This window comes from Talpa europaea (genome assembly GCF_964194135.1).
Source record: "Talpa europaea genome assembly, chromosome: 6".
Lineage (NCBI taxonomy): Eukaryota > Metazoa > Chordata > Mammalia > Eulipotyphla > Talpidae > Talpa > Talpa europaea.
Genome location: NC_140072.1, coordinates 21,189,565 through 21,208,143, shown reverse-complemented (window position 1 = coordinate 21,208,143; position 18,579 = coordinate 21,189,565). Strand labels below are relative to the sequence as shown.

At 35.7% G+C, this 18,579-nt stretch overlaps 1 protein-coding gene across 2 annotated transcripts in view; it reads left to right on the top strand.

Moving 5' to 3' along the window:
* Positions 1–18,579, top strand: part of STRN (striatin) — a gene marked incomplete at its 3' end in the record, with an annotated part of 89,143 nt that overhangs the window by 11,377 nt on the left and 59,187 nt on the right. For both annotated transcript variants that reach the window (XM_084234518.1, XM_084234517.1), the window contains exon 2: positions 16,230–16,333. In XM_084234518.1, coding sequence (XP_084090644.1) covers positions 16,230–16,333 — 104 coding nt within the window. The remainder of the gene's footprint in view (positions 1–16,229; positions 16,334–18,579) is intronic.

Genomic DNA, 18,579 nt, shown 5'->3' with positions numbered 1-18,579 from the left:
ACTTAATGCTCTCCTAAAATCTTGGATATGTAAGACACAAACATTGTTGTTTAACACCATCCAGACTGGTGGTTGGGTAGTTAATCCAAAAAGATGATTAAAGTGATACTTAAAATAAGTTAAAAATAAGTAAACTCATAGCCATTTGCCAGTGTGAGATTATTGGAGCTCTTTGTTGTCATTCTTAAATAAGCTACAATTATAACACATACTTTATGATTTCTAGTTTTGGTATTCTTTAAATAAAGCACACTGAATGTGAAATGAGAATTTTATGACCTTTTCTCCAGTCTTTGTTTTTTTAAATATATGTATTTACATCATTCTTCCTTTTTGTACAATGTACGCTTTCTTCTCTCAGGTGTAGTCCATAGAATTCTCACCACTGGACCTTCCTGGTGGCACAAGATATTGAGATGCAGCACTATGAGGCTGTCCGCAGCCACTACAACATGACTTCAATCCCCAGCCAGGGAGCTACCCACATGGCTCAGCAGACCTCTCCTGTCTGGCCCGCTGCTCCCCTCAGCAGTGTATTTTAGCCAGTCTGCCTGTTTGGCTCTGGTGGGTTCTCTCATCTCCCATGCCTCTGGCTGGTACCCCAGTTCTAATATGCATAAAAATAAATCTTAAAAAAAAAAAAAAAGAATTCTCACCACCAGTTCATCCATGCATGGCCCCTTGTGCTCTTCCTTCCCCTGTTTTGATCCCTTCCCTCCCATTTCCCTGAAGAATTTCTCTGATTTAGTTAGTTACCTGTTAGTTTTGCTTTTTAGTTTATTATAATTTTTTTTTTCCAATCCCTAATTTTTTCCCGCTACCTTCCTCCTATAAGTGAAACCATCTGATATTTTTCTTTTTCTTTCTGGCTTATTTCACTGAGCATAATAATCCCTTGTAGCTCCACCCATGTTGCTGTGAATGGCATGAGTTTACCTTTTTTGATCCCTGAGTAATATTCCATGGTGTATATGTATCACATCTTCCTGACCCAGTCATCTATTTTTGGGCATTTGGGTTGTTTCCATATCTTACCTATTGTAAATAGTGCTGCAGTAAAAACAGGGGTGCAGGTAACCTTTTGAATTAATGTTTCTGTGTCATTTGGGTAGATTGCTAGGAATGGAATTGCTGGGTCATATGGAAGCTCCATTTTCAGTAGACTGAGGAACCTCCACACAGCTCTCCATAGTGGTTGGGCCAGTTTGCACTCCCTCCAACAGTGCAGGAGAGTTCCTTTTTCTCCACATCCTCACCAACATTTGTTGTTGCTAGTTTTTTTAATATGTGCCATTCACACTGGTATAAGGTGGTATCTCATTGTGGTTTTGATTTGCATTTCCCTGATTACAAATGATGTTGAACATCTTTTCATATGCCTGTTGGCCATTTATTTGCATTTTCTCTCTGGCTTTTCTCCAATCTTTTTTTTTTTTTCCCCCATGTCAGAAGGGTAATGTGCCGATGTCGTAACAAGGTTTAAGGGAGGCACATCTCACACAGCCCTGTGAACACCCAGTCATCATGCTTATGAACCGGAAAAGGATCCAGTCTCTTTTTTTAAGATTTATCTTATTTATTTATGCATACAAGAGCTGGGTGTAGGCCAGCGGTGGGGGGTGGGGGAGGAGGCGTTTAGGAGAGGATTCACCAGAAACAGAGTGGGGAACAGAACAGGCAGCCTGACTGAAATACACTGCTAAGGGGAGCAGCGGGCTAGACAGGAAAGGTTTGCTGTGCCAAGTGGGTTTGCTCCCTGGCCAAGGATGGAACTCTTGCTATAGTCGCTGCTGATAGCTTCATAGTGTTGAGACAACCCCTTGTGCCACCAGGGAGGACTGTTTTCTCCAATCTTTTATAATTGTTTCACTCACATCTAATTTGTCAGCAGTATTTTAGTAGGTCTCCTTTATTGTCTTGTCTTTCCAGAACGTTCAATTTAGTCTTTTTCCTTATACACATATTTTTATTAGTTTATGTACTATTTAATTGAATTGTATAATCGAAGTAACCAGTACACCTGACATAAACAGGTTTGGGAGGAAACCTGTTGACTCTTGGTGAGCTTATATGACTCTATTGTGGGAACCAAAGTGTATGGGTGAACTATAATGAATAACATACTTTAGTGATGAATAATTAATATTGGGTTTTACAAAGGGACTAGAGAATGCCAGTTAATCCATATGGTTAGTTAAAAGCAGAATTAGTGGTGAGAATGTCGGCTGTATCTTGATGCTATCATCTATCTCATAGTTTGTATATATATTTGTGAGTCACTTAAGGATGTTTTTATTTCCTTAAGGTCCAACAGAGTGACTGGCATATAGTAGCTGCTTAATAAATGACTAACATATTAAGGTTAATTAATATGTTATTGTTGGATAACATATGTTATTAATATGTTATTGTTAATTAATATGTACTAAATGTATGCTTCTATATCTTTATCCTGTCTCCCAACTTTTTGTGTCCTTCCAGGCAGGTCTGGTATCTCAGACATCTTTGATATTTATAATGTTTGTCATAAATGTAGCAAATATGTAATACATGTTGGTACACAGAGGAGCAGTTTATCTGTCCCTCTTGCTGCTAGCTAATTCTGCTTCATGACATCCATTGGAAAGATCTTTTAGGGCAAGTAGTATCTGCAGCGTTGTGTGGAGCATTGCCTGGGCTCTGCCAAGTCATTCTGACAGAGCTAATCTCAGGGATGCCATGGGCCTCGTAATTGCAGCCTTATGTTAACTGCAGCAAATGGTGCTTGGGTCTTGGTCGTTGTGAGTATAGGTTTGTTTTCTCCCCCCTTTGCGTGTTTTATATATATATATATACTGACTGCCAGGAAATGTCTTTGGCATTATGTCCTAAAATGTCTGTGAAATGAACAGGATACTCTTGCATCCTATACCTTCAAATTTTATATACATTTCTTATGTCTTCTAAATAGATAACAAAGTTGAATATTTTTTCTATGAAGATTTCTTAAAATGTATTTATTTTTTTTTAATTTTATATATTTTTATATCATTTTTCATTTTTGCACAATGTATGCATTTTCATCTTGGTTATAGTCCCCATACAATTCCCACCCCCCCCTTGTTTTGATCCTATTCCCTCCCCCTCCCCCCATAGTGTGTCTGGTTTATAGTTGCTTGTTGATTTTGATTTTTACTTTATTATAATTAGTCTTTTTCCGGGTCCCTTATTTAGGTTTTCTAAATTCCTGCTATGAGTGAGGCCATCTGGTATTTTTCTTTTTCTTTCCGGCTTATTTTGCTGAGCATGAGCCCTTCCAGCATCCATGTTGCTGCAAATGGCGTGAGTTTATCTTTTTGATTGTTGAGTAATATTCCATTGTGTATATGTACCACATCTTCTTGATCCAGTCCTCTGTTTTTGGGCATTTGGGTTGTTTCCATAGCTTAGCTATTGTGAATAGTGCTACTATAAACATAGGGGTGCAGTTGCCCTTTTGAATTAATGTTTCTTTGGGTAAATACCTAGGAGTGGAATTGCTGGATCATAGGGAAGCTCCATCTTTAGCAGGTTGAGGAATCTCCACACAGCTTTACATAGTGGTTGGACCGGTTTGCACTCCCACCAGCAGTACAGTTAGTTCCTTTTTCTCTGCATCCTCATCAACATATTATTTTAAATAAAATATCTAGTTAGCATGACTTTACAGTTACTTCTCCAGTTTGGTTTATGTCTGCATTATCAGTATATTGTGATTTTAAACTTTTTGAACTCTGCCTCTTTAAATGGTAAACTATAAATGCTGCAATTATCAAGATTTTAGGATGAAAAGTTCTTATGTTCTCATTTCTAAGTCTGCTTCTTTTCATCAAAAGTGAATGTTTAAGCTTTTGGGGTCCTTATTGCTAGCCAAGTGAGGAAAAGCAGAAAAGGATAAAATAATCAATTTTTGAAAACTTCAAAGAAAATTTGTCATTATGAACTTTAAAATATCTATACTTTTGTTTGCAAGACTTTTGGTTGGGATTTTAGGTACTTACTGAATCTCTTGTATTCTAGGTACTGGAGATACAGTAAAAAAGAAGCAGGTATGGTTGTAGCGCACATAGAGCTTATTTTTTTTTAAAGATTTATTTATTTATGCATACAAGAACTGGGGTACAGGCCAGAGGTATGGGGGGTGAGAGGAATGACCAGAGACAAAGTGGGAACAGAACAGGTAGATTGACTGAAATACACTGCTGAGGGGAGCAGTGGGTGAGACAGGAGAGGTCTGCCACGCCTTGTGAGTATCCCCTGGCTGGGGATTGAACTCTTGCTGCAGTGGCTGCAGATAGCTTCATAGGTTGCATCTTAACTCCTTGAACCACCAGGTGAGGCCCTTTATAGAGCTAATAATTAAACAATGTTTCTCAACTTTAGAGAGACCAAAGTCCCGTTATGCCAATGGAAATGCAGGTTTCGGGCCTCCCTCATGGCACAAGGGGTTAAGTGTCAGTACTATGAAGCTACTGGCAGCCATTGCAGCAGAAGTTCGATCCCCAGCCAGGGAGCTAACCCCACGTGGCGCAGTAGACCTCTCCTGACTCACCCGCTGCTCCCCTCAGCAATGTATTTCAGTCAATCTGCCTGTTCTGTTCCCCACTCTGTCTCTGGTGAATCCTCTCATCCCTCTCCCCACCCCGTAACTCTGGCCTGTACCCCAGTTCTTGTATGCATAAATAAATATTTTATTAAAAAACTAAAAAAAAAAGAAATGCAGATTTTCCCTGTTAATCTAAAATAAAACATTTCTAACTGGGTATGATTTAATAGGTTATTTTTTGGCTCACTGAACATTTTGTACCTGAGTTTGCAGATGCTGTGTAATGTCTTAAATCAGCTTTTAGTCATTAAATGCCTAATACTAGAATCTTATTGTTACAGGGCAGGGTAAGGAGTACTCCAGGACCCCTAAACCTGCACACTTAAATGGGTTCTGCCATCCACCACATCAACACAAAACATATTCTGGTGTGTAAGACCGTCAGTGAAAAAGAACTTTAATACAATCAATGTGTGATAGAGAGAAGATATAGAATATAGTTTAAATATTGATAGTTTCCCATAAGGCACCCAAAGTTTCCCATTTTAAAGATATTGTTAGTTTCTTCAGAAAGGTTATATGGGAAGGAACTGTTTTTGGAAACTTGTATCTGAAAATGATTGATTGCTGAAGTTTTAGATTGGATATGTTGATTTATTTTGTTGTACCTTAAATATTATTCTGATTCTTGAGTATTTATATTTGTCCTTTTTTTCCTCTCTCAGAAGCTTTTCATCCCTGATGGTTTAAAGTTTCCTGTAAGTGGTTGTGGTTATTAATGTTGTTATTTTGTAATTTTCATTCATTGTACTGTAGGTAGATTTGTTTCTGTCCTGCAGTTCTGGAAAAATATTTGAATTATTTCTTTCTTTATTAATCCCTCTAAAACCACACTGTATTGGATAGTATAGATACAGGTATTTCCATCATTGTAGAAAATTCAACGGGGCAGTGCTGTTGTAGAGTTTTATAATTCTATATTTAAATGAATACATTATATTAATATTCATTTATTATTGCTTATCATTATTATCAATAAAAAGTATCTGTTGAGGAACCCGGATGGGGCACATGTGGGAGGAAGGGTTACTCTTAACTCATGAGAGGTCTTCTGCTTTGTAAGGTTTAAAAGCATAATTTTATTTCTCTTAAATATTTCAGATTCTGGGCACATTAAACCTGATTAACCAAATACACTGATTTAATGGCAGTACAAAATTTAGGGGGTTTTGCACATCCATTGACCAAAATATTAATTACCTCCATTGCAGCACTACAATTTTAAAAAGTAATGGAGTCAAATTAGTATTGAAAAAGTTGTTTTGATGAGCTTAGGTTGGAGCAGAGGAAGCAAGGGCTTAGATCCATCTTGAAAACTTCACTGCAATAGCCAGATGAACTATTCTTTCTTGCCATAGTATAATATATACCATGCCATCATTAGTCATAGTGCCCAAAAGACTCATGTCCTTCAGCTATTTTTTTATCTCCCTTTCTTGTATAGTACTGAATGTATTGGAAAATGTTCAAGCATTTTAAATACTATTGTATATTAATGGGATTGGGATGAGACCATCTTGAGGCATCTTTTTCCTCTCCTTCAAGTGTAGTTCTAACTTGGTTTTAGGTAGGAAGGAAACAATTTGAAAGGTGACAATAATATGCTAGACCCTTTTGTTTACTTAATGTTTAATTTTTGTAATAACCTGGTGTTTGGGGAGGGTGTTATACCCATTTTTATTAGTAATGAAATGACAACTGAAGTGAAATAATTTGCTACTATTCAGTTGCAGATGAGCTTTAAGAACACTAGATGTTGGATTTTGTTGAATGACACTTTGAAATCTTTAATGCCTATATTATTTACTGCTGTGTAGAATTAGGCTATTTGAAATTTTATAGATGTTAAAAGATATTCTCTGGAATTTGTATCAACAGATATATGCTGACTCTAATGAACTTGGTGAGAGATAAAGATAGTTATATGAAAAACAGTAAAACTGGTATAAGCGTGTCCATACAAACTATAAATATTTGGTATAAATATCTTGTCTTATATACTTAAAACTTATTTTAAATATATACTTAAAACATCAAGCAAAATAGTAATAGTTTTAGTAACTAAATTTTGATTGAAGAAATTTTAATCCATTTATGTGAATAAGTGCAAATACCAAACACCCTGAATTTATTATTCAGTAAGTGGTAAAGCTGGGATTCAAAACAGGTCTTTCTAACTGTACCTGATCTACCTTTAAAAAGGTTTCTTACAATCTGCCTGCTTTAAAAATTTCTTAATATAGGGCCTCCCTGGTGGTGCAAGGGATTAGGACACAACCTATGAAGCTATCTGCAGCCACTGAAGCATGAGTTCATTCCCCAGCAAGGGAGCTACCCACATAGGGCAGCAGACCTCTCTTGACTCGCCTGCTGCTCCCCTCAGCAGTGTATTTTGGTCATTCTGCCTGTTCTGTTCCCCACTCTGTCTCTGGTGAATCCTCTCACCCCCCACACCTCTGGCCTGTACCCCAGTTCTTGTATGCATGAATAAATAAATCTTTTTAAAAAATAAAAATTTCTTAATATATTTGATTATACTGTTACATTCCTTTGAATTATGTTTTTTTCTTCTGGAAAATTATTCTTAAAATTCTAATGTACTTTCTAGAGTTGTTAAGCTGCTCATTGACATGTTCATGGCCTTCAGATATATGGTCATAGACTGCTTTATTTTCATTGACATATTCCATATTGCTTTGCTTTCCCTGCCCCACCTTTTCCTTGTAGAATCATTTACTGGTAATAAATCCTCTTAAACAATATGGTTTTCCTTCCTTTTGTTAGCTGTCAAGGGTGAATGTTTTATAATGACTCTGGCTATCTATAAGTTTCTTTTCTGAACTATCTTTTTAGGATATCTATTTATTTTCTTACTAACTTCCAAATGGCTGTAGTCACTTCTATAGAGCAAGTTTTCTTTTAACTAAAATTATTTTTTTCTTCCCCAACTTTATCTGAGTCTTGCTGACTTGATCAAAGTATGTTAGTTTGTTGACCTGAAAAATTCTGCTATCATTAACCATGCTCAGAAACTAAATGAGTAAGAACATAGGTTATTTCAGGAGAATTTTAAAGTATTTTTTTGTCTGAATATTTGATAATAAAATGAAAGGTACATTGTGATAGCTGATAACAAAAAGGAAAGCGCCTCCCCTGGTGGCGCAGCAGTTGAGCGCTGGGCTGTCCCTGGCCGCCTGCATGGGTCCCACGTGGCACACAGACCTCTCCTGCCGTGCTCACTGCTCCCCTCAGCAATGTATTTCGGCAGTCTGCCTGTTTTGTTCACCACTCTGGCTCTGGTGAATTCTGTCACCCTCCTGCGCTTCTGACTGTACCCACTGCTTGTATGCATAAATAAATAAATAAATAAATCTAAAAACAAAACAAACAAAAAAACAAAAAGGAAAAAGAAAGAGCCCATACTAAAATAAGAGAGGCGTTTCTAGGGCTGGTGCAATACTAATCAAATAAAAGCAATTACATGTTAGGTAACTTGCTGACTGGTCAGATTTTCCCTGGAATTTAGAACATAGAGAACATATGACTATCTCTACCACCACTTTTCATCTTTCTCAAAATATATTTTTCATAGTTTTGTTTCATTGAATTTGTGTCATGATCTTGAATTTTTCTCCCAATTCCAGACATTTTACAGAAAACTTTGTGCCATTGCCATTAGAGTAAATGATTATATGTAATTCATTGCCATGGTAAAGAAAAATACCCCAGGCACAAAAGCCTATCCAAAGAGCGTAGGTTCTGTTGTTACTAGAGTAATGTTCATATGCTGAGGAGAATATATTTTTACTGTCAAAGACAGTATCTTGGGCAACTAGTTGCTTATATTCTTTTCAGAGATAAGAACATAGCAAACTGGAAGATTTTATCTAACTATGAGAAAAGAAAATGGTTTAAATTTCTTCATTCCAGTGATCAGGCTTTGAAATTGGAGACATTGCCATCATCATTTTGCTTGTCTGAATATTTAATATTTATAATTTTTGTATGTTAGTATTAAAACTTATCTTTGGTAGCAGGACTTATAATTCACATTTTATAGGTACTGATGTGGTAGATGAAGGAACTGAGAATTAAAAATTTTTCAAAGTTCTTTGAAACTAAAGAGCTATTGAAACTATTTCTAGCTTACAATTATTTTTTATACTTGTTTTATGAATAATTGCTTTAGTTTTTCTTCGTTTACTATGATTGAGTTTTTTATCTTTTAAATCAAATACCACTGAATAACTACAAAATTGTATGGTACTTTGGGACTGAACAGTTAGATCTGTTGTTTTTTAAGATTCATTTATTTATGCATATAAGAGCTGGGGTACAAGCCAGAGATGCTGGGGTGAGAGGATTTACCAGAGACAGAGTGGCAGATTGACTGAAATACACTGCTGAGGGGAGCGGTGAGAGAGAAAGGAGAGGTCTGCTACAAAATGTGGGTAGTTCCCTGGCCTGGGGATTGAACTCCTGCTGCAGAGGCTGCAGATAGCTTCATAGTGTTGTGCTTAACCCCTTGTGCCACCAGGGAGGCCCAGATCTACTTGTTTATGTAGTTATTGTCCTAAACAGATTTCTAATTTAGTTGGATGCAAAAATCCTGTCTTTGTAAATTAATACAAGTGGGAGGTACTTAGTCATTTAATGGGTAATACTATACTCATGAATGAAGGCTTCTGCCCATAACAGGTTTATAATCTGATTGGAGATGAAATAAACTGTAAACACTTAGAAAACTTAATGAGATAAGGAAATAATTACATAGTAGTCCCTGTTAAATGAAATTAGCTAAATAAAATGTTTAGCAGAGTGCCTTGCACGTGTTAAGTACTCCAGAGCATTTACTTTCTTGGCTTCTGACTGAATATTCAGATAAGTGTTATAAGGTGGTAAAACTGTATTTACATAGCTTTTTTTTCCTTTAGTAGAAAATAAAAAGTACTATTGGGCTCAGAATTTTGACCATGATGTGGGTAGTAGGCATTCCTCAAAGATGTGATTGAACTGAATGAAAGATGGTTGATTTTATTTACTTATCAGGAGACTCCTAAAAATAAATACAGTCATAAACAAGGAATTTGGAAGAGGATCAAAAAAGCTAGTGTGTGCTTGCCTGTCAGCTTGTGGCCCTTTTTATAAGGCTGCATTCTTATGTGAAGAGCTGGAGTTCTGGGACAGCTCTGTTCCTTGCTACTTAGTGGCCTATTTGCTTTATTTTTGGCCTTCTAACTATGTCACAGATGGTGTAGATGAGGGGTTTCCAAGTGTTGTCCCAGAACATAGCATTAGCATTACCTTGGTGTTTATTAGAAATGCAAATTCTCAGACCCCTATCCAGATTTGTTCAATCAGCAACTGAGAGGATGGGGCTTAACCAAGCAGTCCAGTGTTTTTACAAATCTTCTAGATGATTTTGATGTTAAAGTTAGATGTCACCAAATAGTGACACTGTCTTTAGGAGAGAGGGCTAACGTGCTTATCCGAAATAGGTATAGTTTATACAAGTCATTTAAGATATGAAGTAGATTACTGAAACTTCATTGTATGCTGTTCCTTAGCTTAAGAAATCATAATTAACTTTTTAAATATTTCTTTTTTTTGTGAGCTCGTGTGCAAATTCAAAGTGAGAATCTTAGTTGTTTGCTTTTAGATATTTGTAGTGATTGCTTTTATCCTCCCCTAAAAGATGACCAAGAAACAACTAAAAAATATTCAACCCAAACTGGTATTTTGTGAATTTTTCTTTTTTCAATATACTTTTCAGTGATTGCAGTTTGAATTATAAAGTATTATTGATGTTTTAGCACTTACTTTCCATGAAAATAGTTCCACAGTTTTCTTTATATCATCACCACTAGGTTTATTTATACAGACACATGGGAGCATGATCACTTATAATAAAAAAAAAAATTGGTAGCACTCAAAAGCTGTTTTTATAACTTACCTACTTGATCAGATTAAATTTCTTCAATTTTCTCAATTTTTTTCTTAAGATTTAAATTGCATGCCTTAATCTCACTTTTGTTCCCAGAACTCCTGAAAGTTCAGGAGAATTCATTCTGTGAGAATCTTGAGATGACATTAGTGCAGGCAGAAAAAGGTTTTCTTAAAAAGTTGTCAAAATGGGCCTCCCTGGTGGCGCAAGGGGTTAAGCACCGCACTATGAAGCAATCCATAGCCTTTGCAACACAAGTTCAATCCCCAGCCAGTCAGGGAGCAGCCCACATGGAGAAGCAGACCTCTCCTGTCTTGCCTGCTGCTCCCCTCAGCAGTGTGTTTCAGTCAGTCTGCCTGTTCTGTTCCCCACCTTGTCTCTGGTGAATCCCCTCACCACTCTGCATCTCTGGCCTGTACCCCAGTTTTTGTGTGCATAAATAAATAAATCTTTAAAAAAATTTTTTTAAAAAAGTTGTCAAAATGTAGTTTAATGGACAACTATGAACCAGAGACACACTATGGGGGGGGGCGGGGAAAGGAGTGATTAGGGTCAAAATAAGGGGGTTGCAATTGTATGGGGAATATAAAAATAAAATTTAAAAAAATGTAGTTTAATGGTATGTGAAGTATACCTATAAAATAAAAAGATAAATAGCTAAATACATCACAATTCCAAATTACTGGACAATATTGGAGATTAGAGTATATATATATATTTGCTGTCTCACTAAAGATCTTTTATATTTCAGGCGAAATTCTGTTGTCGTGATGTGTAAGAAGGACTTTTTTTTTTTTACGAAATATATGTAATTTTTTTTTAATAATTTTATTTTTCTATTCCCCCATACAATTGCAAACGCCCCATTCTGACCCCAATCCCTCCCCTCCCGCCCCCCACCCCCCAAAAAGTGTCTCTGGTTCATAGTTTTTTGTTGATTTTGATTTTCACTTTTCTTATATTCATTTTCCTGGTCCCTTATTTAAGTTTTCTAGATTCCTGCTATGAGTGAGACCATCCGGTATTTTTCTTTTTCTTTTTGGCTTATTTCGCTGAGCATGATCCCTTCCAACACCATCCATGTTGCTGCAAATTGCATGTGTTTATCTTTTTTGAATGTTGAGTAATATTCCATGGTGTATATGTACCACATCTTCTTGATCCAGTCATCTATTTTTGGGCATTTGGGCTGTTTCCAAAGCTTAGCTATTGTAAACAGTGCTGCTATAAACATAGGGGTGCAGGTGTTCTTTGGAATGGATGTTTCTGTGTCCTTTGGGTAAATACCTAGGAGTGGAATTGCTGGATCATATGGAAGCTCTATGTTTAGTAGGTCCAGAAATCTCCACACAGCTCTCCATAGTGGTTGGACCAGTTTGCATTCCCACCAACAGTGCAGGAGAGTTCCTTTTTCTCCACAACCTCGCCAACATTTGTTGTTGCTAGTTTTTTTAATATGTGCCATTCTCACTGGTGTAAGATGGTAATCTCATGGTAGTTTTGATTTGCATTTCCCTGATTACAAGTGATGTTGAACATTTTTTCATATGTCTGTTGGCCATTTGCATTTCCTCTTCAGAGAAGTTTCTTTTTAGCTCTTCTGCCCATTTTTTGACTGGGTTATTTTCTTTGTTGTTGTTGAGTCTCATCAGCTCTTTGCAGATTTTTGTGATCAGTCCTTTATCATTAGTGTTGTGTGCAAAAATGTTCTCCCAGTTGGTGGGGTTTCTCTTTGTTTTTGTTATTGTCTCTTTTGCTGTGCAGAAGCTCTTTAATTTGATGTAGTCCCAGCTGTTTATCTTTGCCTTCACTATCACTGCTTTGGGTGATGTGTCTGTAAAGATGTCTTTGATATGCAAATCACGTAGTGTTTCACCTATATTTCCTTCTATGTATTTTATGGTTTCAGGTCTTATGTCTAGTTCTTTAATCCATTTTGAGTTGATTTTTGTGTATGGTGTGAGGTAGTGGTCAAGCTTCATTCTTTTGCATGTAGCGACCCAGTTTTCCCAGCACCATTTATTGAACAAACTTTCTTTGTTCCAATGCATAGTCTTTGCTCCTTTGTCAAAGATTAGTTGACCATAAATCTGTGGGTTTATTTCTGGATTTTCATTCGATTCCATTGGTCTGTATGTCTGTTCTTGTTCCAGTACCATGCAGTTTTGATGATTATGGCTTTGTAGTATAGTTTGAAGTCTGGGAGTGTGATGCCTCCATTTCCTTGTAAGAAGGACTTTTAAGGGACCTTTGGGTCTTGCATTTTCTGTCATGTCCTTGTTACTGATATTCCATCATGATGTGTGTGTGCCATGAGTTTTCCAAGCAGTGGTTCATTCATGGTATTGGACTATCTATCACCTTGGTTCATTTGTAAAAATACTATCCTTCTTTAGGTGTATAAACCACTCTTGAATCACTTATGATATAACCTTTGTCTCCTTTGTAAAAAGTAATGAATTTGAACTGAAATGTCCGAAATGGAGTCTACAAACTGATGACCTGTGGAACCAGATCTGGTGAATAAGTTTCATTGGACTATAATAATTTTTAAAATTTCCAATAAAGGACTTTTATACATTGTAACATGCCTATGGTATGGCATTCAGAAGGCATAAGGGGGGGGGCAATATCTACATTTTACAGGCTTATTAATTCTTATCCCTCTTTTAGTCACCTAGTAACTTTCTTTGAAGACATTCACTTGTGAGTCATTCCAGAGATAGTCCAATACATAAAGCATAATGGTGGTATATACTTTTTTTATTTTAAAGAAAACCAAATAGGGGCCTCCCTGGTGGTACAGCGATTGAGTGCTGGGTTGCGAAGCAGCCCTCAGCCTCTGCAGCGCCGGTTTGATCCCCAGCCGCCGCCGGGCGAGGGTCCCACATGGCACGCAGACTTCTCCTGCTGCCCGCTGCATCTCTCAGCAGTGCCCTTCGTCTGTCTGCCTGTTCTGTTCACCGCTCTGGCTCTGGTGAATTCTCTCACCCTCCCGCACTTCTGACTGTACCCAGTGCTTATATGAATAAATAAATCTTTAAAAAAAAAAAAAAAGAACACCAAATAGCTCCAAACCATTTACACTGTTCTGTCTTCTCTCTCTCTTTTTTTAATTTAATCTATCTTGAATATCATTTTATATTGTATTTAGATCTAGTCTCCTTTGTACCAACTACGTGGTATTCCTTTGTATAGATGTAACCTACTTTCCTTCTTTCTTTTCTCCTTTCCCCTCTATTCTTTCATTCAATATTTTCTTCCCCTTTGTTTCCTCTCTTCCTTTTCCCTTTCAATTAAATAATCTGTTTCTGACAACAGTGTCCTGCTGTGGCAAGAGAATCTTTATCTGAGTTTTAAAGAGTAAGAATTTATACCAGTAACTTTGTTTTAGACTTAGGTTATTTTTACAGAAGTAATTAACTTCCTTAAGTAAGAACATGTTTTTAAATACCTTTTGTTTCTGACTTTCTGAATAGAGTTTTTCAAAGGGAAAAATTATTTGAAGAATAATAGTCTAGAATTAGAATTGCTGGATCAAGAGTTATATGCATTTATGGTTGACACGTTGCAAAATTGCGCACCATAGTAACACTGATTTACATCACCACACCCAACATACTAATGCCCTCTTTCCAACATATTCTGTTACTGACTTATTGACCTTTATTAATCTTATCTGATAAAATGGAAATCTGATTACAGTTATTATTGGCATTTCTCTTACATGTGCGATTGAATGTCATTTTAATGTGTGAGCCTTTTGTTTTTCCTTTCTATCAACATGTTCTTTCAATGTTTTTCTTTTGTGCTCTTAATCTTCACATTGTTTTGTAGGTACTCTTACTATACTAAGAAAAGTAAAATTTTGTGGTAAGACTTATTTTTCTATCTTGTTTTGATGTTTGTTAAAAAAAACTTTGTTTTCAGCAATTTTTAAAATATCGTATATAAAATTTTTTGAGGTGAATTTTGTCTTTAATGATTTTGCCTTATTCAGAAAGAAATTCCTAACCTTAAAACAAACCCTACTTTTTCTTCTAATAATTTATTAGAAATTTTCTATTTTTTCGGTCCCTTCAGCATTTATTTTGATGTGAGAAATGTTTTTCCAGATGACTCTATCAACATTTAGTGAATAATACACATTTTACACAATCATGTGTGATGCCATCTTTTGTTTACTAAATTCCTGTATATATTTGGGTTTATTTCTGTGCTGTAGCTCTGCCCATGTATCAGTACCATTTAAGTGCTTATAGCATTGTAATTCTATGAATTATATAAAACACATATAGCAGTGTATGTTTGAGAATATTGTAGGACTTTTAAATGTTTATTCTTATTTTTAGTTATGTTTTTTACAATCATAATACACTTTTATAAACATTATTGGCACTTTAACTGTGCTTACATAATTTTCAAAGGTTAATTTAGGTAGTAATAAAATCATTGTAATGCAGTCTTCTTTTTTTTTAATTTGTTAAGTACCACCTTTTTTTTTTTATTTATTTTTTATTTTATTTTTATATTCCCCATACAATTGCAACCCCCTTATTTTGACCCCAATTCCTCCTTTCCCTGGCCCCCCCCATAGAGTGTCTGATTCATAGTTGTTTGTTGATTTTGATTTATTTTTTATTTTTTCTTTCTTATAGTTACTCTTTTTCCCGGTCTCTTATTTAAGTTTTCTAGATTCCTGCTATGAGTGAGACCATCCGGTATTTTTCTTTTTCTTTCTGGCTTATTTCGCTGAGCATGATCCCTTCCAGCGCCATCCATGTTGCTGCAAATTGCATGTGTTTATCTTTTTTGAATGCTGAGTAATATTCCATGGTGTATATGTACCACATCTTCTTGATCCAGTCCTCTATTTTTGGGCATTTGGGTTATTTCCAAAGCTTAGCTATTATAAATAGTGCTGCTATAAACATAGGGGTGCAGGTGCTCTTTGGAATTGATGTTTCTGTGTCCTTTGGGTAAATACCTAGGCGTGGAATTGCTGGATCATATGGAAGTTCTATGTTTAGTAGGTCAAGAAATCTCCACACACCTCTCCATAGTGGTTGGACCAGTTTGCACTCCCACCAGCAGTGCAGGAGAGTTCCTTTTTCTCCACAACCTCACCAACATTTGTTGTTGCTAGTTTTTTTTAATATGTGCCGTTCTCACTGGTGTAGTCTTCTTTTTTTAAGACAATAGTTTCCCTCCTTATGCTCCTTGGTAGCAATGAAAATACTCTTTGTCTATTATTTTTTTCTTAAAATATTTTTACAAATGGGATCATTTTCTTTTATCACATAATCAACTGGCTGTTTTTATTGAAGCCTCTGGGTTTCTATATCATTAAAACATCTCTTTTTTGGTGGTAGTTGATAGTTTGTTTTCTTGAATTTTCCAGGTATTCAGTCATCATTTACAAATAATTTCTTTCCTCTTTTCTATTTTTAAATTTCTTTCTTTCTCAAATAATGACATTGACTACCTTCTCTGGAATAGTATTAAGAGTTTTTCTGTACCCTTACATGTTTTGTGAGAGATATACGAAGGAAATGTGTTTGCATCTAATTGTCCTATCTCCTAAGGGTTCCTGTTTCAACTGAGATTTTTTAAAAAATTGCTTACTCTAAACTGTTTATTATCTTTCTTTTCCCTATTTAGGCCCAGATAGCTTTTCTTCAAGGGGAAAGAAAAGGTCAAGAAAATTTGAAGAAAGATCTTGTAAGAAGGATCAAAATGCTGGAGTATGCTCTTAAACAGGAAAGGTAATTCAGTAAGATTGAAGTTAACGTCTTAAATATTGGAATAACTTTTCTGTCATTCCTAAGACAAATTCGGATTTTAATACTTTATACTTTTCAATTCAGGAAATACTATCTGTAATAAATATTTACAAAATGTTAAAATTTAATTTTATTATGAAATTTTAAAAATATTAACCAATACACTGATTTACATGATTTTTAAAAGTTTAATACCTTCTATTCTGTCCTTTCTTAAGAATCTTATGTACTTTGTGAAACCTCAGTATTGAGTTTTTTAATTAAAAAACTTTTTTTTTAAATTAAGGTAGCATTGGTTTATAACCCCGTATATGACTCAGAGGTATAGGTTCAATATTGGTTTCTTCATGGAATTGAAATCAGTTTTGTAGTTTCAGTGAAGGAAATTTTTACAGTGCTTACTCCCCTTATATATTATCTATTACTCCATTTGATATATTTTCCGTAGAAAAGAATTGTTCTGGCAAACTGTTGACAGATTAACTCTTCTTTGAGCTCAAATATTCATGTTGCTTCAGAAGTTAATCTTCTGTTTTACCAGTGTTAAGATACTGATGTTGGTTTACAAGTAAAGAATAGTAGGTCATAAATGAAAGTTATGAAGTAGTCATATGCATTAAGCCTATTTTTTAAAAGATGGTCTTTGGATATTTTTGTCAGCAACAATAGACAGTTCTTTGACAGGTGATACTGAAATTCCCTGTTTTGCTTTGTTTTTGTGGAAACTGATGAGTGGACTGTTTGCAAAACAATTGCAAAATAATCCTTAGCAGATGATATGTGTGAATATCAAAAAGATAAACTTTATTAAAACTGTGTTTACCTTCATGTGGGAAATTTAAATGGCAAATGAGATTGAAAACAACTTGCCCTCTTAATGAAAAATGGATGGATCTTTTTATTACTTAACAGCTATATTGGGAAAGTGGGAGAAAACACTTTTTAAAATTTAGTTTTTTATATTTATGCATATAAAAACTGGAGGTGAGGTTGGGGAGCGGGGTGAGAGGATTCACCAGAGACAGTGGGAAGCAGAACAGGCAGATCTCCTGAAATACACTGCCGAGGGGAGTAGCAGGCGAGACAGGAGAGGTCTGCTATGCCATGTGGGTTAGCTCTCTGGCCCAGATAGAATTGCTACTGCAGTGGCTGGTGATAGCTTGATAGCACTGAGACTTTAACCCCTGCGCCACCAAGGAGGACCAGAAAACACTTCTAAAAACATGTAATTGGGAATATTTGAGACTTTAGGCTATATAGATTGTAGGTATAATGAGGGCAACAGAGAAATAATAATAATAACAGCACTGAACTGTTAATTACTGTATATCAGGCCCTGCGACTTAAAAACTAATTTGTGTAGAGTTGCAGAACTGTAGTGAAACTATAAATCATGTTCTTCAGGTCTGCCTTGTGGGATAGCCTGTACTCTTCACCAGTGCATTATGCTATCATGTAGACAGAAGAGTTGAAATATACCAGTACTAAAGTAATCGGGAATTGTGCATGTGTATCCCTTCAAATGAAACATTCATTACTTTATCCATCCAACTTAAGTACTGAGTATAAACATCATAGACTTGTCCTTAAGGGCTTAGAGAGTTGTGAATAGACTTATAGCAAAAAAAGTACAGTGCAGTCTATAGGTACTTTGGGAGAAGTTCCTACAGGGTGCAGAGAAGTACAAAGTCTAAACCAGGCACAAAGAAGGGAGTGGTTATTTCTATCTGGAAAGTGGAAGTACGGTTGTAATTAGAGGGTGTGAGATCTGAAGGGATATCATAAAGAACAAGGTGTTTGCTAGAGGCAAGATTCAGGAAAAAGGTGATAATGTTTGGCATGGAGCAAAACAAACTAATAGAAGTTACATGAACTATAAAGCTTTTATCCAGATTTACCTATTTGCTGTATTTACCATTACCATGCTTGCTTTCTGTATATTGATACATATTTTTCCCTCTGAATTGTTACTTCATTGCAGACATTATGCATCTTTGCCCCTTAATCTCTGATATATATTTTCTAAGAGCAAGGACATTCTCTTATATAATTATATAACTCATTATCAAATTAAAGAAATTCAATTTTGATATAGTTGTGTTATATAAAATAACCAATATTGATACGATCCCATAATGATTTTATAACATTTTTTTCCCACCAAATGTGCCAATAATAATCACCATAGTGGGCCTCTCTGGTGGCCTAGGGTTAAGTCTGGGCACTAT